At 43.0% G+C, this 22,710-nt stretch overlaps 1 protein-coding gene across 1 annotated transcript in view; it reads right to left on the bottom strand.

Annotated features, from left to right (window-relative positions):
- The window catches only part of MEGF11 (multiple EGF like domains 11), a 360,979-nt gene that overhangs the window by 118,212 nt on the left and 220,057 nt on the right, over nucleotides 1-22,710 (bottom strand). The window contains exons 7-8 of the mRNA XM_044980598.1: nucleotides 5,492-5,738; nucleotides 3,344-3,464 (exon numbers count right to left, since the gene is read on the bottom strand). Of these exons, the coding sequence (XP_044836533.1) occupies nucleotides 3,344-3,464; nucleotides 5,492-5,738 (368 nt within the window). The remainder of the gene's footprint in view (nucleotides 1-3,343; nucleotides 3,465-5,491; nucleotides 5,739-22,710) is intronic.

Raw genomic sequence — 22,710 nt, 5'->3', positions numbered from 1 at the left:
ATACTTAAATATTGAGTTATTGTAACTCACTGCATTTCTGTCGGATTCCCCCTTCAAAGGAGAGGGCTTTACAAGGCAGCTTGAGGGGCAGAAGAAACAGCTTCCCTCAGAGGCTGATCCAAGGGGAAACCAGAGACTACCTCCCTAGTCCACTTTTACCCATTCAGTTTGGTGCCTTGTCCCCCAGGTACCACAACTCCTAAGGAAGCAAACCTGTCATTAGTAACTCCAATGTCTGCAGCCCAGGAGGGGCAGAAAGTGCTGTGGGGCAGGTCCCAGGAACTATAAAATGTGAGTAAATTTACTCAGTACTGGAGTATAAATCCAGGGAGAATTCACTCTCTCACATGTGCAGTGTATCTCCAGTACACACATGCAGTGTATCTCCAGTACGCGTGCACGCACACACAGAGTCTGAAGTATCCTCTGCAAGTAAACTTCCAGTTGTCCAAGAAAGACTACCAATACTATAAGACAAAATGAATTTAGCAGCCCCATCTCTTCTGCTCATTTATTGCCCACCTTTGTCTGGCTGCACAAGCCACAGTACATGCCAAGAGTTAAAACTCCAGCAAGAGAAAGGAATTGGTTACTCTTTCTCTTGGCATTGGATTTTCAGCCTTTCATGAAAACCCTGGAGAGTCCCTTTAAATTTAAAATCCCAACATTTACAAGCTGAATTCTTCTGCTTATAATTTCAGTTTCTTCCCCCAGAATACTTGATCTCTCGCTTCAATTTTTAGTTATGCTCAGTTCAAACACAATTGTTAACTCCAGGTTTTCCTCTGGAGACTAAGCAGCCAACAACAGAGTTTTCAGGAAAGTCCCTCTGGGACACTGAGTATTGCAGAGAAAATTCTAAACTTCAAGCACAAACGGGACAGAATGAATAGCTGCACCTGCTCAGCAGCATCGGTGCTGTAGCGCTCTCCTTAAGGGCCCACCTTGCACCGTAAAAGATTTCTAAAACTTTCTGATCTTTCTCTACATTCTTGTTTTTCTTTAGTGACATTTCCACCCTGCGAGAAAAGGTCTCCTGCCCAGACAGCAGATAAGGGGGAGTCCAGTTTAGAGTCTCAGAAACGCTGGTATGTGCAGTACAAATATTAGGGGAACACTGGTGGCAGGAAAAAAAAATCTCTGGGTGGCATACTGGTGCTCATTCCTTTTTACTAATCAACTATCAGGGGGAACTGCAGTGTGGCAGCATTGCCTGCCAGCCTGAGAAAAACAACGGGGTTGCCTGCCTCATCTGTTAGCTACCCACCCCTCAGGGAGGAACGGTCTTTTGCTCACCCACTGAATGCTAAATGAGGGTGACTTACCCTGTATTAACACTGCTGGTTGTTTTTGGACCAGCTTCGTGCCATCACTGTGTCACCACTCACTTTGGCTATGAGTGTCTTATGAGAGAGATCCACTAGGAGTTCTTAACATAGGGAACAGCTTACGTTGAAAAGTCTGAAGGGGTGGTTTGCTCATGCATCTCTATCCTCCTGTGATATCTTACAACCTGCCACCAGAATCTCGAGGAAAATATCTTATCTGGAGCTAGCACCACGATCAAAATGTCTTTGACAAGCTAATTCAACTCTCTCACAACCAAAGTTTATCTTCCAGGTAACGTGGCTTTTTTAAACCTCTTTGGGGCCAAATTCCTTGTGGTGTAAACTGGTCCAGTCCCACTGAAATCAATGAAGGTGCACTGTTTTACACCAGCAATGACTTTACACTCAGTGTGTTGGCAGATTCCTATTACTGGGAGAGGGGGTGAAAAAAAATGTCTTGAATCAAATCCATCCCTGGTTTAATTCCGCTGACTTAAACAGAGTTACACCACAGAGACAGTTAGATCACTATTTTTCAGTGTTCGGACCCAAACACCAGTTCTATTCCCCTGCAAGCTTGTGATTGCTGACAATGAGGACACTGTTCAGGATCGGACTACTTGTCATAGCATAACGATGCATCTAGAAAATCAAGGAAGCGGCACCTGGACATCTTTCTGGGTAATGGAAGATGCTCATTTGTGTATCAGAGGCTGGAACTGAGTGAACCTACTCTACATTAGCATTCCATACACAGGATATGCTGCATAATTCTCCCTCTTCCATCCTGCACATGGAGGTACTTTAAAGAGCTAGAGGAATACGAAGTCCCCTCTCACTCCTGCACTTCCCAGATGGAATTAGATCCTCATCAAATTGTAATGTGTGATGATCTTTATAGCATACCAGGTATTAGAAAAAATCACAGGCATTGTTTTCCATTCAATTCCAGCAGGACTGCCAAGAGACTAATTGCTAATACTGGCAAAGTGCCAGGTAACGAAGCGCAGCTGAATGGTGTGCAGGCCTGGGAGATCTGACAAATCCGGAGAGAGTTAATTATCACATTATTGAGAAAGTTAAGGATTTTAAAAATGTCTGGCCCCGCTTTCTCGACACACAAAACTAAAGCGGAGGGTAATTTGCTCTCTCGGGGCCAACTGTTTCACGCAGGCAAAACTCCTATTAAAATCAATGGGAATTATGCCTGAGTAAGGACAGTAGCACTGACCCTATCTCCGTGGCCCCGTGATGCTGTATCTATTCTCTCTGTAGCAGAACCACGGCTGTCCTCTCACCTTCTCCCTCTCCCGTTATGAAAACAACACCGCGCTTAGGACTTGGTTGGGCATTTGCTCAGCGTTCTGCGTAAGGGTGGCATGTAGCTGCACTATCCCAGGAGAAGGCGCAAGGAGGAATTGTAACTCAGAGAGGCCCAATTCCTCCCTGCTCCCCGCTTGCCCACAAGGGTGCTGTTGGAGGAGGGGGAGAACTGTGTGCTACAGCTCTTTGCAGGGTGTAGCACCCTCCCTCTCCTAGCACGGGCTCAGCTCTGCTGCTCAGCACTTGAGTATGGGGGAGCCACGCTTCTGCCCCCTCCTTACCCTGCTCTTCCCTCTCCGTACCCAGCTGCTCAGGCATGCAGCCCCTGCTCTCCTCTCTACACGTTCAGCTGTGATGTGGGGAGGGTCCATATGGGGGTGGAGGAGCCTTATTCCTCCTCGCTCCCCTGTGGGGGTGCATTAAGGCTTGTCACAGTCTCTTATGTGCTTATTGCCCTGCAGTAGTGCCCCGGGGGCCCACTGCGGTACGTGCTGTACATGCACATACTGAAGAGACGGGCCCCACTGCAATGTGTTGACAGTCAAAGCATATGACAAGAAACAGCCGGTGGATGCTGGGAGCAGACAGAGGGAGCCCAAGCGATCGACAGTGAGTAAGTAAATTATACTGTACTTTCAAAGGAACTCTAAGCAAAGATCTACAGGTGGGGTGAGTAGTAACTTGTTACATACCATCCATCCAGGAGGACAGGAGCACTCGCCGGTGATATGGTGACAGACGCCCCCATTCTGGCACGGGCAGTGCAATTCACACTGAGCTCCATGACTGCCTGGAGGGCAGTGCTCTTCACAGCTTGGGGCAAATGGGGTGTGTGGGAGGGAACAAAAACACAAATCAAAACACTTTAAAAGCAAACATGAACAAGAAACGGGCAAATCCACACCACAGAGCATCATGGGAGCTCTTATGCAAATCAGTGACGTTTCAATGGGCAATGTCAACAGTAAAAATCAATTAACCAAGAATTCCAACATTGAAATTCCTACAAGACGCTTGTCTGTGTTCTGAGGAGCCAGCCCTGCAAGCCACGTGTGTATTCTCTACTCATGCATGAAGTCCCACTCATGCATTTACTCAGGGGAACTGCTCCTGTGAGTAAAGACAACTCGTGCACATCAGGGTTGCAGGATCAAGCCTTTAAAGCTTAATTACGCAACGCAGCAATAAAACAAGCCACAAACAAAATAAAACAGGAATAAAATGCTGCAAAACGTTGAAGTGTTTTGTTCTTCCAAAATTATTACAGAATGTCAAATGAAATTCCCCCCTGTGCAGAGGGCAGGCACAAGGCCACCTGAGCCCTGAAATTCTCATCCAATGCCTGCTGAGGTCAATGCAAGGACTGCATGGCTTTCATGATACTGAAGTGACCCAGATAGGCCTCGTGCTAGCTCTCTGCACCTGGGTGCTTTTCACCACATTTGGCTGCTGCTTTCTCATATTACCAGTTTTAACAGATTAGGCTCTTCACAAGCAAACAACCGACTGTTCCTCCAAATAGAGATGCTCATGCAACATATTAGTTGCTGACCCTGCAAACACTTTACTGCGGTGAGTGGACCCATCCATGTGAATGGGATTATTCAACAGTAAGCAGAACCTTTGGTAGTAAGTGCTTATAAGATTGAGTCCATAATATTGCAAGGAAATCAGGTATGTAGTAAAATATTTAAAGGTACACAATTTATTGGTACAGGTTAATACGATCTTTATTTTCTATCTAGGCATAAGCATTCTTTCCTTCATGCTGACCCATAAAGAATGCTAGATTACCTCCCAGCCCTCCCACCCCCCAAAAAAAGTAGAGAGACAAGGTGGGTGAGGTAATAACATTTATTGGATCAAACTTCTGTTGGTGAGAGAGACAAGCTTTTCAGCCACAAGGTGCTCTTCTTCAGATCTGCATCAGTGTCAATGGGACTGAAGAAGAACTCTTTGTAGCTCAAAAGCTTGTCTCTCTCACCAACACAAGTTGGACCAATAAAAGATATTACCTCAGCCACCTTGTCTCTAATATCCTGGGACCAACACAGCTACAACTACCCTGCATATAGAAAAAAAGTAGGGCATTTGTCATAGATTTTCAAAAAGCTGTAAGTAGGCCTCAGGGAACAAAATACCCCTGCCCCCAGGAAATTCTCCTGTTGCCTTTAAATAATTTTGAAAAGCATAATTACTACTGAAACTACTGCAAGATCTCTAATGAGAACTGACGTTATACCGTGGGCAATTTTAAACAAGAAACTATTGCTCAGATGCCCTAAAATTAATATGCAGATTTGGTGAATCTAACTTGTAAACTTTCAGCGTGGGATATGGGGATTTAGCGACATGATTCTCGTTACAGTTAACGGGAGTCACAAAGCTAGAAATGTGCCCCCTAGATACTAAGCCGACAGAGTTATCTTTAAGTCTTCCTCAGTTATACTGAAAGTCAGATAAGCCAGAGAAAAGGAGTTCCATTTGGTACTGCACTGGATAGCTAAACATGTATATCCGATTGCTTGTAAGTACAGTACTATGGCTTGATTCTCATATTCACACCACAGCTACAGTAATTTTACTCGCAGGTAAATCTCCTGAATTTTTAATCTCTCTTTAGGCTAAAATTTGATTTCCATGTGTTGACAGCTGTAATTAGCAGTGATAAACAGTGCTCCTTTGTTCAGTCTCCCATAAATCCTGTTACCTGGTTTCTAGAGAGTAAAAGGTATAATGTATCGATTGTGTACGTTTTATCAGACATGCATTGCACTAAGCGGGGTCAAAGCAAGGCTGTCAAGTGATGCACAGTAAAATATGCCTGTCATTGAACTTACAATACCCCTGTGTAGCCGGGAGCACAATGACATTCTCCTGTTTTATGGTCACAGGTTGCTCCATTGTGGCACTGGCATTTAAACTGGCAGCCTTTCCCGTACGTCCCCGGGTCACAGAGCTCTTCACACCGCCATCCTTTGTACCCATCTGCACAGACACAGGCGCCAGTGATAGGGTTGCAGAGAGCCTCGTTCTGGCATTGGCAGCGGTTGCTACAATGTGGTCCCCAGTGATCGCTATCACAACCTGTAAAAGACACGTTCATTTACTGAGACGATTAGGGGAGTGCATTAATATTGAGTCTCATTCTATCCTCCGAAGCTTAGACTGGCATGAACAGAAAAAAGGCATGATTAATATCAGGCACTTACTCAAAGGTCTTAACACTTGTTTTACTAAGGTCCTGATCCAGCAAGGTACTTTAGCACATGAGTAGTGCGCAGGATTAGTCCTATGCTTAAAATTAAAAGCACAGTGTTAAGTGCTTTGCTGGATTAGAACCTCCAACTTTTACTATCCTCTCTCCCAGTATGCCTGAGAAAGCTGGAAGGAGCAAACTCAGGATGGAATTAGATGTATAGGTTGAAGTCCTGGCTGCACTGAAGTCAAGCTACACATGCTTCGTACTGCTGTTGCAAGACTTCAAAATGTAAAAAAGCCACAGTCATTGGAAGCACTTGTCCTACAACCGCAAGGTCTACTCTACTCTTCAGATAGCTTCTATCAGAGGTGGAGTCTCTCCCATGAAAAATAGATAATAATTTGTTGACCACCTTATTTCTGGGAAGTTGCATATTAGTGGCTTGGAATGAGGAACTTCAGCAAAGGTGAAGAGGAAGATACATTATTCAACCAGCATTGCTGATCTTCATTCATTCATTCATTCATTCATTTAAAAAGCCTGTATTGAACAATAGCATAAAAGGCCAAAATCAACCTGGGAGAAGGAACAACTCCACTGGCATCAAAAAGAGGTGCAGCTACCTGTCCCAGGCACAAGTTTATCTCATTAACTGTACAACTACATGCTGCATGGCCTAGCAACCTGAGCACAGGACAGGGTGTGAGGAACTTTGGCCTAATCCTCGCTCTGCCTTGTACAAGTCACTTTATTGCTCTGACTCAGTTCCCTCAAGTGTACAACAGGGACGATGCTTATGAAAGTTGCAGGTAGCAGTGTAAAATGGTCTGAGAATACAAATCTCTCTGTTCACATGTACTGAATTAGAATCATAGAATCGTAGGACTGGAAGGGACCTCGAGAGGTCATCCAGTTCAGTCCCCAGCACTCAAGGCAGGACTAAGTATTATCTAGAATTATTGAGTGTCCATGTGAAATATATGTATGTGTGTATCTCGTAAAGCATTAAGAAAAGTATTGTATGTATGCTGGAGGGGCAGGGAAATTGTCTACGTTTATACAGTGGCTAGTCCAGACTGGTCCCCTAAACACCACTATGATATTACTTAACGTTTATATGTGCCCATTTTATTTAAACCTTTATTTCAAATTTCTCTCTTTCTCTAGCTTTGCCAAATCTCACTCCATGCTGTAATCATAGAATCATGGAAAGGTAGGACTGGAAGGGACCTCAAGAAATCAAAAGGTCCTATGGTGAGGCAGAACTAAATAAACCTAGATCAAACCTGTTCTTAAAAAACTCCAAAGATGGGGATTCCACAACCTCCCTTGGAAACCTATTCCAGGGTTAAATTTATAGTTAGAGAGTTTTTTCTAACACTTAACCTAAATCTCCCTTGCTGCAGATTAAGCCAGTTACTTCTTGTCCTACCTTCAGTAGATATAGAGAACAACTGATCCTTTTTATAACAGCCCTTAACATATGTGAAGATTCTCAGGTCCCCCCTCAGTCTTCTTTTCTCAAGACTAAGGGCTTGGCTACACTTACACTTCAAAGCGCTGCCGCGGCAGCGCTTTGAAGCGCTAAGTGTAGTCAAAGCGCCAGCGCTGGGAGAGAGCTCTCCCAGCGCTGTCCGTACTCCACCTCCCTGTGGGGAATAACGGACAGCGCTGGGAGCCGCGCTCCCAGCGCTGGGGCTTTGACCACACTGGCGCTTTGCAGCGCCGCAATTTGCAGCGCTGGAGAGGGTGTGTTTTCACACCCTGCTGCAGCGCTGCAAATTTGTAACTGTAGCCAAGCCCTAAATATGCCAAGGTGTTTTTATTCACAAGGAAGATCAGGGTGCACCAGGAAGGTGTAGCAACTCCTCTGACTGGCTGTAACATTTTAAAAAATCTGGATAGTAAAACTGGCTTGTAGTGGGTGGGAAACTGGCTGGCCGTTGGATGGATTTTTCAAAGGTTTTTAAACGCAATGCCTCAGTGCTCACACATTACATCATTCAGTATGTTTAGCTCAAGGTAGCCAGCCAAAATGTTTTAATTTTCTATCAAATAAAAGAGCTTGGCACATAACAGATACTAGAATGTGAATTTCATTGGGACGTATTTAAAAGAAGACATGCAAATAAGGATTAAAAAGGCAGCAGACTCCTCATGGAAAACACTGAGGAGAAAAAAAAGATGTGGCCAGATTTGTTTCTCATTTACAGTGCCCCAGGGACCAGATCCAACTCCTGCTGAAGTCAATGGAGCCTTTTCTACTTTACAGAAACTACAGGCAGTTTGAATCACAATTTCTGAAACAGTACATGGTTAAACTATAGCCGGTCACTCTCTGTCACCCTCTAGTGGCTAGATCACATTGATGAGTCCACTACTTGCCTGTGAGTTTGCAGACCGAACCCTTTATCTCAAGCAATAAAGGTTCACGAGTCTAGAACCAGGGTTCCATCCCTATGGTTACATTCAACACTGTTCACCCAGCGTTGATGCCTATTGTCAGCAAAAAATAATTTTCGTGGTATAGATAATGCCTAGGAGTCTTTCTACTAACTTCAGTGAGAGATGGATGAAGGCCTATAACAGAGGTAAAGCAGGTGAACTCAGTACCACTGTGCTGTTGTAAAACGGGTGTTAGAGGAGTATCAGCTTATTGTATTCAGAGGTGCCATGGGGATTTTATACAAAGCGTTTTGTATTTTCATTGCCTCCATCTATCTCCTCCAGGTTTCATGTCTGAGCAATTTAACATGAAAGTTGGATCTTTCTCCTCAAAAGTCTATCAGTTCCTGTTGTTTATTCCTCTCTTAAAGCAATAAACCTCTTGACAAACTGTGTCTTTGCTAGATGGATCATTGTAAAATAAAAATAAAGATTGGGGTTTGTGGGCCAGATTCTGGTTCCAGGGATATCAATATAAAAGATTTACATTGGGTCCCTGGATTTTCATCTCTGTGGCTGAAACCAGAATCTAGTCGTAAGGCTGTATTTTATATGATATAATATTTATATTGCAATAGTTTCCAGGACCCCTATTGTGCTAAGCACTACACAGACACATGCAAAGATACAGTCCTTCCCCCAAAGAGCTCATATACTAAAGCCTAGATCCTGCAAATATTTACGTCTGAGTAGTTCCACTGTGCTTAAATGACTACCCATGTGCGTAAAATTATTCGTCTGTGTAAGTGGTTGCAGGATCAGGGTCTAGCAGTTCAAGTTGGAGAATAAAACACTAGAAGCAGATGAAACCTTAACCAAAAAAGAACCTTTTTGCATGGAATTTAGTGTGTGAAATCCTAATTTATGTCCCAATAGTGGCTCCAGATTTAACTCCCATTGCGTGGACTCAATTCCAGGTGAGGATGATGGAGTTCAGAGCACTCAGCATCACACAGAGTTAAGCCTCTAGGCTCTAAGATCCTTGGGGCAGAGAGCTGTCATTTTTAAATCTTTCTGTAAAACATCATGTAGGCCTGGCACAATTTAGCCCTGCTCCTGATGGAGCCTCTAGGCCAGTGTTTCTCAACCTGCAGGCTGCTTGTGGCCCAACCAACTCACAGCTGCAGCCCATGTGACATCCTCAGGGCCATACAGGCAGTATATATATTGTGTGAATGCAGCCCACATAATACACAGAATGCTGCATACATGGCTCACAATGGTAACTAGGTTGAGAACCACTGCTCTAGGTTCTACTGCAGGGGTAGGCAACCTATGGCACGTATGCCAAAGGCAGCACGCGAGCTGATTTTCAGTGGCACTCACACTGCCCGGGTCCTGGCCACCGATCCAGGGGGCTCTGCGTTTTAATTTAACTTTAAATGAAGCTTCTTAAACATTTTAAAAACCTTATTTACTTTACATACAACAATAGTTTAGTTATATATTATAGACTTATAGAAAGAGACCTTCTAAAACGTTAACATGTATGACTGGCACGCGAACCCATAAATTAGAATGAATAAATGAAGACTCGGCACATCACTTCTGAAAGATTGCCGACCCCTGCTCTACTGTAATAGAGAAATAACAATAGCAACAACATGAGAGTGGGAGAGTGATCGAAGCTTACACAGGAGCTATACTGTAAATGCACGTGCTATTTAAAATGTCAAAATGATGCACAGACTGGAACTGCAGCATCAGTAAGAGAGCCAACTGAGAGCGGTGATGTCAGGGAGGTATGACTGCTTCTTTCAGAGAGAGAGAGAGAGAGAGAGAGAGAGAGAGAGAGAGAGAGAGAGAGAGAGAGAGAGTGTGTGTGTGTGTGTGTGTGTGTGTGTATACACACGCGCGAGAGAGAAAGAAAAAATACTGAGAGGGATAAGCCTGAACTGTGTAGCACTCACCTAGGAAAGGCTGTATTAAGGAGAGCAGCCATACTTCAGGTCATGTGACAACATTCCTTGGCAAAGGTATTCATTCACTTCCTTTCCTCTCAAAGATACCACCATAGATTAATTGCCAACAATAAAAGGGTAAATAGCTATGTGCAGGACGAGGTGGGGTGCGTAAGTGCAATCACAGTTGTCTGCATATTACAGATCTACAGGTGAGCAAGTCACGCCTCTGCAAAACACACGGTTCTAACAGAATACAAAATATCAGGCCTAGTGAAAGTGCATGCTAATTATATCGTGCACTGACTTCTGAGAGCTACTATGACATGTATTATCACATCACCAAATTCTATTCTCCCACTGTCAGTTTAGTTTCACAATACACACCCAATAGGGCCATGTCTGAGAAACCCATTCACCCTGGAACAACTGTATTCTCCCACTGTGTTCAGGGTCAGTAGATCTATCGAGAATTCAGCATGGCAGCACAAGTTGGACAAAGATGAAGCAAACAGAGGTCTAAAAATCGAGTGGATAAATAAAATGACTTCCAAGGAAACTATGCCATTTATCAAACGACTTATGCCAATGAGAGACAGTCATTAGTGCCCTTGTGGTGAATTTCCATCACACTCTAGATACACTATTAATATAAAAAAGACACCGTATATAGCACCAGCACCATAATTTCCATAAGCTGTGCTTATTTGACCTCATATCATAATTTTACATGTGTGGTGGGTTCTTGTTTTTTTAAACAGTGACCAAATTCATACTCTATGTGCGTACAATCAACAGAATCTTATCGACATTCTATCAAAGATAAAGCAGAGAAAAGTAACGTAGGCATCCTTATCTCAGTGTAAGAAAAAAAGGGCCAAATTCGGCTGTCAGTTATGCTGATGTCAATCTGGAGTTACTACATTACCTTCAAGGGATTTACTCCAGATTAACACCAGGGTAAGCAAGAGCAGATTTTAGCCCATAATCACTATTCTGGAATATTTCTAAATTCAATTGGGAATGTTTAAATAAAACACTAGCCTTGTTAAGAGGATATATAACAAATCAAACGAAACGACCTGTATCTGAGATGAGAAGGTGCCTGTAAAGTAGGATTATCATGAGTTATTTAATGCATTTTTTGAAACCACGAAGAGTTTCTGCCCTTAATATAACTGTACACCTGCAACATTACTGAAGTTAATAGGACTGCATGGGTATAATTAGTGCAGAATTTAGTTCTATATTTGTCTTTAACTCTGCCTTAGGACATGATTGCACATCTCTACATGACACTGAGTCTGGAACACATGACCCAAGCCACTAACAAACATGAAGAGACAGCAGTAAAACCTAAAATACCCCACGCCAGGCCACTCGGAGCAAACAGTTAAAATCATCCACTAGCTTTGCAAATCCTGTACTGGGTCAAGAGTGAAAATCTGGTGTGCTCACGTTCTTGTACCTAGCTGACATTTACCCACGTGATAACCACACCATTCAGTTTGGCACAATTCAGCACAGTTGGCAAGAGATGCCCAGGACTGGAATAAGATGCAGGAAAGGGGAATCCTTGGGGTCACAAAGGCAGTTCACACACTACCATGCACTTGGCTCCGGCCAGTTCTATTAATCCCTCATGTTAATGAGCATTAAAAGACACATCAACATCTGTTCTAAAGGAAAGATCCAGGAGGATACAAATCTCTTTCTGATCTGCTTGAATCTAAACCCAGAAGACTGCTTATCCTAACAGCTTCCTACACTTGCCTTACAAATCACAGCTGTCCTCAAAATAATCACAACTTCAGAAGATCCTTTCAAAGAATTTTGCACAAAAGCTCAGTGGCAGAAACATCAAACTTATGCGATGGCAAAATAATGGAGAACCACGTTGAAATGCCAGATTTCTAGAGAATACAGATGGATAAAGATGCACCATTGAAACAATGGTTTAATTGCTTATTCCGAACACTATCAAGATAGCAAAGAGTCCTGTGGCACCATATAGACTAACAGATGTATTGGACCATGAGCTTTCGTGGGTGAATACTCACTTCGTCAGATGAATGATGTATTCACCCACGAAAGCTCATGCTCCAATACGTCTTTTAGTCTATAAGGTACCACAGGACTCTTTGCTGCTCTTACAGATCCAGACTAACACAGCTACCCCTCTGATACTTGACTATCAAGACAGTGATGATAAACTGCAAGTCGAGACACATTGCTTAATCCCTACAGGACTGAAAGATGTTACAACCATTAAAGAAGTTAACACATTGAGTTTCTGTAGATAAAAGATATATTGGGACATTGGGATGTTAAAAACTATATTTTAATACTCTTTTATAAAGATTGTCTTAGATTATCAGAAGGGTATTGGTTAGTGGATGCAATAGTTGCTGACATAATAAACTTCTGTAAGGCACTGGACTTGATACCCAGGAACATTTTGATTAAAAAAACTAGAATGCGACAAAATTAACATGGCACACATTAAATGGATTCAAAGCTGGCCCATTGATAGGTCTAAAAATTTAAGCGTAAATGGGGAATCATCATCACGCAGGTGGGGTTCTAGTGTGGTTCTGCAGCGATCAGTTCTTGGCCTTATGCTATTTATCATTTTTATCAATGACCTGGAAGAAAACATAAAATCATCACTGATAAAGTTTGGAGATGACACAAAAGTTGGAGGAGTGGTAAATAATGAAGAGGATGGGTCACTGACTCCGAGCGATCTAGATTGTTTAGTAAGGCGGGGACCTCTTTCCTGGAAAGCAGTGACCCTCAAAAAGATTTGGGGGTTGTAGTTGATAATCAGCTGCACGTGAGTTCCCAGACACTGTGGACAAAAGAGCTAATGCGATTCTGGGATGCATAAACAGGGTAATTTTGAGTAGGACCAGAGAGGTTATTTATTTCACCTCTGTATTTGGTACTGGTGCGACCGCTACTGGAGTACTAGCTCCAGTTCTGATCCCCACATTTAAGAAGGATGTGGATAAATTAGAGAGGGGGTAGGAAGCCATCAGAATAATTAAAGGATTAGAATACATGCCTTATAGCCGGAGACTAAGGAACTCAATCTATTTCTCTTAAACAAAGAGAAGGTTAAAGGATAACTTGATTACAGTTTACAATTTTCTACATGGGAAATAAATACTTGATAATGAGCTCTTCAGACTAGCAGAGAAAGGTGTAACACAATTCAATGGCTGGGAGTTGAAGCTAGACAAATTCAGACTGGAAATAAGGCATAAATATTTGATGGTGAGGGCAATTAACCACTGGAACAATTTCCAAGGGGTCATGGTGATTTCTCCATCGCTGGAAATTTTGAGATCAAGATTGGGTGTTTTTCTAAGATATGTGCTCTAGGAATTATTTTGGGGAAGTGCTATGGGCCGTGTTATACAGGAGGTCAGACTAGATGATCATAATGGTCCCTTCTGGCCTTGGAATCTATGGACCTATGAATTATAGGCAGAACTGGTACACTGCCTATAGTTAAGATTCTCCATCACTTTCCACTATAAGACCCTGCTTTCATTTGTTTCTAACACTGCCATAATTTAACACTCCAGTCTAAAATTTCCCATGCCAGCTGTCTCCCTCAGGATGAATTTTTTTGGATAGTTTCAACAGAAATGATTCTGTTGTTTCAGAGAACGAAAGCAGGGGAAAATATATTGTTTTGCCCATGTTAAAAAAGTCTTACAACTTTTGCTGAGGAGCTCTAGCACCTCTGTGCTTTGGAGAAAGGGCTTGAGATTTAGCAGAGAGTTGCCCACATGTCACTGATATGCTTTAAGTAATCCCAGTGAAAATCCACCCCAATTTGACCCAGTTTTAAACCTTTAAAAATTGCAGTTTGCTTGTGCTAGGTATACATTAGTTATAGTTTGGCAACGAGTTCTCCTAAAATGCCGCCTGCACTACGCATGCTGTAGCCAAGGACTTCAGGGACTTAGTAGGACTTTTCTTGCAATTGCTCTTCCTGCCAGCCCAGGGCAACTGTCTCTCTCATCCCGCTCTAGCAACTGACTGCACATAGAGGACGACAACCTTCTACTATTAGTTCATTAGATCAAATGGCAGAGGTCTATGCTATGGAGCTAAAGATTCCAACCATGCTGATGACTCATGTGGATGTCAATTTGTTTCTCACTTGATGGAATATCTGTTTCTTTCAGTTTGATTTTTTTTAAAAGCTATGATATTACACCCAAAAAGCTATCATAAAAGAACTGCAAAGAGTTACAAAGCCCAGCACTCAAATGTTAGGATGTGCGAGAATTAAAGTCGTCTGTGGAACCTTAATTCAGCTCCTTTGTGTGTATGCAAGATGATGCAGTCTTTAATTACATGATCACAGACTATTTCCCCCACATTCTGGCATTTCCTAAGTTTTGCGTGCTTGACTCTGCAACCTTAATGTTCTTGTTATGTCTGTTGTTCTGTGTAATAATACTATATATACACACCACGCTTTGAACTTGTTGGAACCTTTATCTTGAGTGCCAAATTTTCAGCCCTGGTGTCCAATCTTACACCAAAAGAAAATGCTCATCTTAGTCTTTACATCTGCAAGACTAGGTGGGGCACACACTTTCCACACGCAAACAGGTATCTGAGAGATCATATGCCTTAGTTGCATGTGGGAACATAGGTGGACATAAAATCAGAGGTTGATTTGAAACCCGCTAGAACTTGATAATGTAATTTCCCAATGCTGGAGATCTTCCTTCATCTGTGAGAAGGGAAAAGAAGGGAAGGTAACTTCAGTAGCATCAGTGATTTTCATCTTGTGAGGAATAATCTATCTAAACTTCATTTTTGAAATGGATGCAAGGAAGTCTTCAGGGAAAGATTGTACTGATTAGTTCACTGTCTACATCTGACAGGAACTGTATGGTAATACAGGTCATGATTTAATCTTGGATGATGATCTCACTAGTCATTGACTCTCCAAGATGCAGAGCCTAATTCAATTGCTGTACATTTGAGACCTCCCAATTTCCTTAGTTAGTGCTCCTTGTGGAAATATTTTCTTCTCAAAGTAATCCTAGTTTAGAGAACATCCCCACAGTGTTCTGTGAAAAGGCTAAAAAATTTGTACGATTGTTCTCAGACATTTTACTCCTTGCTCAAATAAAAAGAAAATCATCCTAAGTCCTCCTTTAATTGGAAGAGGAAAGTTAGAGTGTTTGCAAGTGCTATAATGATCTCACTATATTTTGGAAGCAGTAAAACGGCAGGGGGAGGGGGGGAAATGAGACCTTCTCCTGATAGAGACATCAAAGAAGCTTTTTAAGAATTTTCATCAAGGGCTATTTCGAGGAAGGATTCGAAAGACCTGAAATTTGATTTTTTTTCCCAGAGAAAGCCAGTCATTTCCTTTGTAGAAATTACTGCTCAATTAAATGAGCTTGTAAGTCTTCTGACATTCCAGACATTACCAGAAGTTCAAAATCATGAAATGCTTCATGAGAGAGAGAGAGAGAGAGAGAGAGACAACATTATATACAACACTGGCTGCTTTTCTTTTCATTATAAGGTTGGTTTAAAAAAATGTTACAATCTTTAAAATGTTACTTTAGAGTCATATTAATGGGAGGTAGGATCTGTTCTTTAATTAGAATTTTACTGCACCGGAGGAAGAACACATAGGCACCAAGCGTCTAATAAAACCAAATGAATTTGCTGTCTTTCCTCTGCTTGGTTCTTGCTTGGACAAACCTTGCATCAGTCTCTCTTTTTTTCACTGGGAGTTTTGCCGGAGCAAGGACTGCAGTATTAGGCTCTGTGGAGTGAGTAAATCCCTCCACTAATAAGGCAAATCCTTTTTTTACATTACCATTTGCTGTGTATGGCTGCATGAAATTTGCTCTAATGCCTCTGCAGGGAAGCATTCCCGGTTTTCTCCATAGGAAGACTCTACAAGGAACAGAAACAAATTTGGATGTGCCTAAGGCACTTTGGATTGGAAACGGAATATTGAGAACCAAACAGAAGAGGGGCACAGAGGAAATGAACGAACAGATCAGCTTCCTTCTAGAAGGGCATAATCCAAAGCCCACTGATGTCAACAGAAAGTCTCCGAATGACTTCAATAGGCATTTTGGTTCAGATACAAAGACAGTGTCTGCAGGCAGTAAGGCAACACAGATGTTTGGGCAATGCAATAGCTATGGACTGGAGCACTGCCAACAGCATGCAAGAAAAGGGCTAACAACCCATAGCTTTCCCCCGACCTTCAGACACGTAACTTCGAGCAACTGAGTCTACATGAGACCAAGAGAAAAATCCATCCCTTTGTTTCTATCTTTCTTTCCCCTTTTACTTTAGCAAACAGTACACTGTTTAACAAGAAAGGCAATTGGGGTCAGACTGCTGAATTATGGGGTGTACATCTGTTGCCACCATATCCCTGGGAATGAAGAAGGCTCCGCCCTCAAGGGAGGTAGAGCAACACATCAAAGACCAGCAGTGCCAAAGTCACAAGGAGGGGTCAAGAGTATCACTGCCCCAACAGGAGCTACACAATGCCGACGTAGAGATAGAGGAAGCCTTCTGGCACTGAGCTATGGTGACCGTTACAACATCTAAACCCCATATACTGCAGAAAAGCCTATTACCTTTTTCCATAACTGGTGTTCCTTGAGATGTGTTGCTCATGTCCATTCAACTTAGGTGTGTGCGCTCGCTACATGCACAGGTGCCAGAAGTTTTTCCCTCAGCAGTATCCGTAGGGGACTGGCTCTGGCACCCCCTGGAGTAGCGCGTGTATGCAGCGGCATATAGGGCACCGCTGGCCCCCTCCATCCTCAGTTGCTTCTTGCCAGAAACTCCAACAGTGGGGAAGGAGGGCAGGTCGTGGACTAGACATGAGCAACACATCTCGAAGAACACCAATTACAGAAAAAGGTAACTGTCGTCGTCTTCTTCGAGTGATTGCTCATGTCCATTCAACTTAGGTCACTCCCTAGCAGTACCCCTCGGAGGTGGGTAGACGTTCATGGACATATAGTTTGCAATACAGTTCTGCTGAACCCAGCATCGTCCCTGGCCTGCTGCGTGATGGCATAGTGGGCTGTGAACGTGTGCACCAAGGACCCCATCATGGCTTTACAGATGTCCTGGATCGGAATGTGTGCCAGGAAGGCCGCCGAGTGGGCTCTGACCATCAACGGCAGAGGGACTCCCGCTAACTCATAGCAGGTGCGAATACAAGAGGTGATTTAGTTAGAAATCCTCTGCGTGGACACTGGGAGGCCCTTCATCCTATCACCTATAGAGATGAAAAGCTGAGTCGACTTATGGAAAGGTTTTGTCTGATCTAGGTAGAAAGCCAGGGTCCTTCTTATGTCCAAAGCACGAAGGCGCCTCTCTTTGCCAGTCTCATGGGGCTTAGGGCAGAAGACCGGAAGGAAGATGTCCTGGCTCATGGGGAAAGCAGACAACACTTTGGGAAGGAAAGCTGGGTAGAGCTGGAGCTGGACCTTGTTCTCATAGAAGACAGTGTATGGTGGTTCTCAGGTCAAGACTCGCAGCTCGGAGACTCACCTCACTGATGTCACCATCATCAGGAAAGCTACCTTTCCCGGTAGGTGAGACAGGGAGCACGAGGCCAAAAGCTCAAAGGACGGACCCGTGAGCCTGGACAGAACCAAGTTGAGATCCCACTGAGGGGCCAGGGACAAGACTTGAGGAAAGAGCCTCTTGAGGCCTCTAAGGAACCCGATCGTCATGCCGTGGGAGAACACCGTCTGCCCCTGGATTGGTGGATGGAAGGCCGAAATGGCGAACAGATGCACCCCAACAGAGGAGTGCACCAGGCCCTGGTTCCTTAAATTAAGCAGGTAGTCCAGATTGACTGCACCGAAGAATGTGAAGGGGAGATGGCATCCCCAGCTGCTGGAAGGTCTCACTGGACCTTGCTTTAAGTGGCCCTAATATCCCAGAGAGGGGAAAAGAATCTGCCTCTGCTCACCCAACCCTAGGGTGCCAGGCATACGCCCAAAACAGCTAAGCATCTGTCCCTACATTTCTGGGGATGGCAGTAACACAGAAGCACACCAACCATGCTGGCTGTTCCGCAACCACGCCCTCCAAACGCTCATGGCCTTGAGCAGGGTGGTGGTGTGGGCCCTCTGTGGATTGTCCTACGTGAAGGGTAACCCTAGCTCACTAGTTTAGACACCTCCTTTGTAGTGCAAAGCAGGCAGAATGGGGACCAAAATATGGCCCACAGTGTGACACTCCTCCCGAAGCATGACGCAGTGCATGCCCGGGCCCAGCATTTTAACTGTCCCTATTTTATGTTTTAGCAGCACATAAACAGAGCATCCAAAGTGCACGTCCAGAAGATAATGCTGATGATGCTCTCTATGGCAGTCAGGCAGTGTAGCTATAGCTACAGATACGGTATTAAGGGTAAAACTGAATACCCTTTGTCACAAAAACAAGTGTTGTAGAATGTGTTTCTTCTCATTCTCCAGCGTCCCAGCCCAACTGCTATGCCTAGGGCATCTTTAGCCTTTCAGTTCCACGTAGGGTGACCAGATGTCCCGATTTTATAGGGACAGTCCCGATATTTGGGGCTTTTTCACACTTGCTATCTGGTCACCCTACTTCCACTGAACAGGACAGTATGCAAATTCATACAGTCAATTATTTAATTGGCATTTTAAAACATACGGCTGATCTATGAAAAAAACAGTGCCGAGATATAACAGTGCTGGGTATAGAAATGCCACAGCTAGTAATAAAGATTCCCTATCAAGGGGACAAAGAACCATATCCCTTACACGTAGCGCAGCACAATGCTAACGCATCCTTCATTTTTAATGTGATCAATAAGCAATTCATTGTAGTGCCACACTATTAAATACCAAAGTAAACAGTGTGGGTTCTGATATTTGGCTTTATTTTTGACAGTGCGGCTGTAAAATTAACAGTGCTGCATCTTCCCATTTGCCGTAGCACCTACGCTCCCGGTTATAGCAGTTGTGTGCAGCTCCTTAACTAATGGAGTTTAGTTTTAAGGGTGCTGTGCCCTCAGTGATCTGTTCTGGCTGGGATCTCAGATGCTCTAAAGCAGTGGTTCTCAAACTAGGGCTGCTGCTTGTTCAGGGAAAGCCTCTGGCGGGCCGGTCCAGTTTGATTACCTGCTGCGTCTGCGGGTCCGGCTGATCGTGGCTCCCACTGGCCGCGGTTCGCTGTTCCAGGCCAATGGGGGCTGCAGAAAGGGCGGCCAGCACATCCATCAGCCCGCGCCGCTTCCTGCAGCTCCCATCGGCCTGGAGCAGCGAACCACGGCCAGTGGGAGCCGTGATCGGCTGAACCTGCGGACGCGGCAAGTAAACAAACCGGCCCGGCCCACCAGGGGCTTTCCCTACACAAGCGGTGGCCCTAGTTTGAGAACCACTGCTCTAAAGCAAATTATGTTCCCCATGAACTTCAGAAGAGAATCAGAGCAGCAGCATGCCTGATGGCCTTTGAAATATGGGTATCTTTCATATCTAAAAGAGTTCAAAGATTATAAAAGTCTAGATGCAAATATCTACACCTGGCTACTTGCTGTTCTCTTTTCTAAGAGGCATATTTAAATCTTCACAGGTCTTTAACATTACATAAAATCTTCAAGGTAGCTTAAATACACTGCTGTCTTTCTCTGACAATAAACTATTAACACCAGTGTCCCTTTTAGGCACATAAAAGGAAGAACTCTTTTTTTTTAAGTCCTGGTCAATTCTCTACATAAGCCGGTGAAGACTAGGAAGTTCAATCATCAAAACTTTATTGTAAAATTGGACATAGCCTCTTCGAAACAGCTTCTGGTATTTATCATTAGAAAACAGTGGAGAAATACCGGTGAGCATGAAAGAGACCATCCTAGTAATAGGATGAAAAAGAAAAATACAAGTACAGGCAATTAATCTTCGCAAGGTGAGAATAAAACCTATTTTTATTTGGAATATTATATACCCCGTTTTTTACTGTATTCCAGGGTCTCGGTACCAAGGCGATGGGTGTTACAGTAATACAAAAGAGAGATACACAGCAAGATAGACTGATACTGGAGATGATATCTAATTGCAAGGGGTGGAATTGCTTTGCCCACATAAAGCCCAAGTAATTATGGTTTTATGTGGATGCTGCATGGCAGGTGTGAAGGGGCAAAATGCCCACCGCCAACCCAACAACAGGGCATAGGAACCAATTCCCTTCACAGTTGCTCTGCTATTCCGGAATAGGCTGCAGCCTCTCCGCACCATTTGCACAGGGTGCTAAAGCCAGTGGATCTGAACCACCGCAGATCTAGTGGCCTTTGTCCAGTGCCAATCTGCGTAGGATCAGCACATTCATTATCACCTTCCATGACATACAGCCTGCCCTACTGATCCCCTGGTGGCCCCTGCCACACACAGTCCCACTGCAGGACTTAAGTGGCATGGGGTGGAAGGAGGCAGGAAATCATTTTCCTGTCCCACAGGAGTTTTTGAGATTTCTAATTTTTTTTCTCATCCCGAATCAGGACACAAACTGATCATCCAAAACCAAACTGGATCAGGTCAACTAAACATTTCATTTTGATTAGTTTAACACACTTCATTGTGATTTGACCATTACTACTTTTTTTTTAACCTCCTTTAATAGTATAAATTAACTAAAATTTTAAACCAAAACGTTATTTCGAACTTGAAAATGAAATTTCTCGTTTAGAAAATGGGACGTTGCAACAATTTCAGAACTCTTTTTTTTTCAAAAAGTTTCTGAATTGGGAGATTTGTCAAAACTGTCGCTTTTGGGCAAACTGTTTCCCTTTCACCAAATCAGCATCTTCCAGTGAAAAAAACATTTAATCAGAAAATTCTTGACCAGCTTTGCATAGTGATGGGTTCGGGCTCTGTGCACTAGAATGAATTTCACCCATCGTGGACTACTGCTCTGAATAGCCTCATGTGGAAAAACTACAGTAATCAATAATTAGTTTACACCTTTCTCTTCAAGTTTATGCCTCATGGGATGGTAGCTCAGTTTATGTGTGTGGGCCCACGCCCACTGACTGTAATGAAGCTGGAAATGTTTACAGCATCGGAAGCTCTGGCCTGTAGCATCTTGCTGCTTTGAGCATCTGTGTCAAGGCTAGCAGTCTAAAGCAACTAACCTACTGTAACAGTGATTGTCTGGTCATCTATCTATTTTTTAAAATGACAGCTGCCACTGGGAAAATGAAAAAGTGAAATAATAGACACATGCAACTTCCTGTTAGAATACCAGCAAGGGAACTACATGTGATTGCACTATGGAGGACAGATTATTTGTATACGAGGCTGGGAAGAAAAATGACCATGACCTGAGATCAGATCATTTTCCTTGCTGTTAGACAAGAAACGTCTAGGGAAATAGTGAACTCTATCTGGTAAGTTTGTCAAGAACAAGATGATTCAGAAATTTTTCTGACGTGTGTACACAAATCGGATGAGACAGAAAATTAGCATCTTTTAATTTTTTTTGGAAGACGTTACTAAAAAAATAACTCATACTATTAAGAGTTAAGTTTCTCTGTAGCACAGGCAGCAAAGAGTCTTGTGGCACCTTATAGACTAACAGACATTTGGGAGCATGAGCTTTTGTGGGTGAATACCCACTTCGTTGGATGCAGCACGTTTTTGTTATGAAGGTCTTCCTTCTTGATCATCACAGGCTGAATTTCAGTCTATGACATTCAATTTTCAAGGGATTTGTGTGTTTTATTTTTACAAACAATTGCTAATTGCTGGATTTTCAAAATAATTTATTGAGGGGGGCTGGAACAATTTGTATAGTGGGGGTGCTAAGAGCCATTAAACCAAACTGTAAACCTTGTATATGTTGGAAACCACTTCAAGCCAGCACCCGTAGCTCCAGCACCTATAGAACAAAATACTACATAGTTAATATTAATAGAAAATACTAGCAATGATATTATGCAATAGTTTAGGGTTCTGATCCTACAATCGGATCAGAGCCTATGGATCTATGTGTACATAGATTGCAGGATCAGGGCCTTTATTTTCAAAGTATTGTACAAACATGAACCAAACTTCATAGCACCTTTATAAGCCAAATATGACTGCTATGTTACAGATGGGAAACTGAGTCAGGCAGGTTGCAGTAAGTGACTTGTCTGAGGCCATGTGAAAAGTTTGTGGCAAGGCTGAAATAGATTCAGATTGCAAAAATAAGACCGAGAGCATTTTATAAATACTGTATAATACATTCCTTAAAAATTTTTCTAATTCCAAGCTTTACTGAATTCAGAAAAAGTAAGGTTAGTTAATGATTAATCAACATGCTGAAAGGTGTTTCTTTTAAGCATATAGAGATAGCATCTGCAGATGGAAATTTTTTTCTGTATTTCATCAATATTACTGTATAAACTTTTTTTTTAAATAACCGACCCTAAAACTGAAGTAGCATATGCAATATCTTTATCTACGTTATTTAATTTTCT

The sequence above is a fragment of the Mauremys mutica genome, chromosome 11 (genome assembly GCF_020497125.1).
Source record: "Mauremys mutica isolate MM-2020 ecotype Southern chromosome 11, ASM2049712v1, whole genome shotgun sequence".
NCBI classification, from domain to species: domain Eukaryota; kingdom Metazoa; phylum Chordata; order Testudines; family Geoemydidae; genus Mauremys; species Mauremys mutica.
This window is presented reverse-complemented; position numbering and strand designations above follow the sequence as displayed.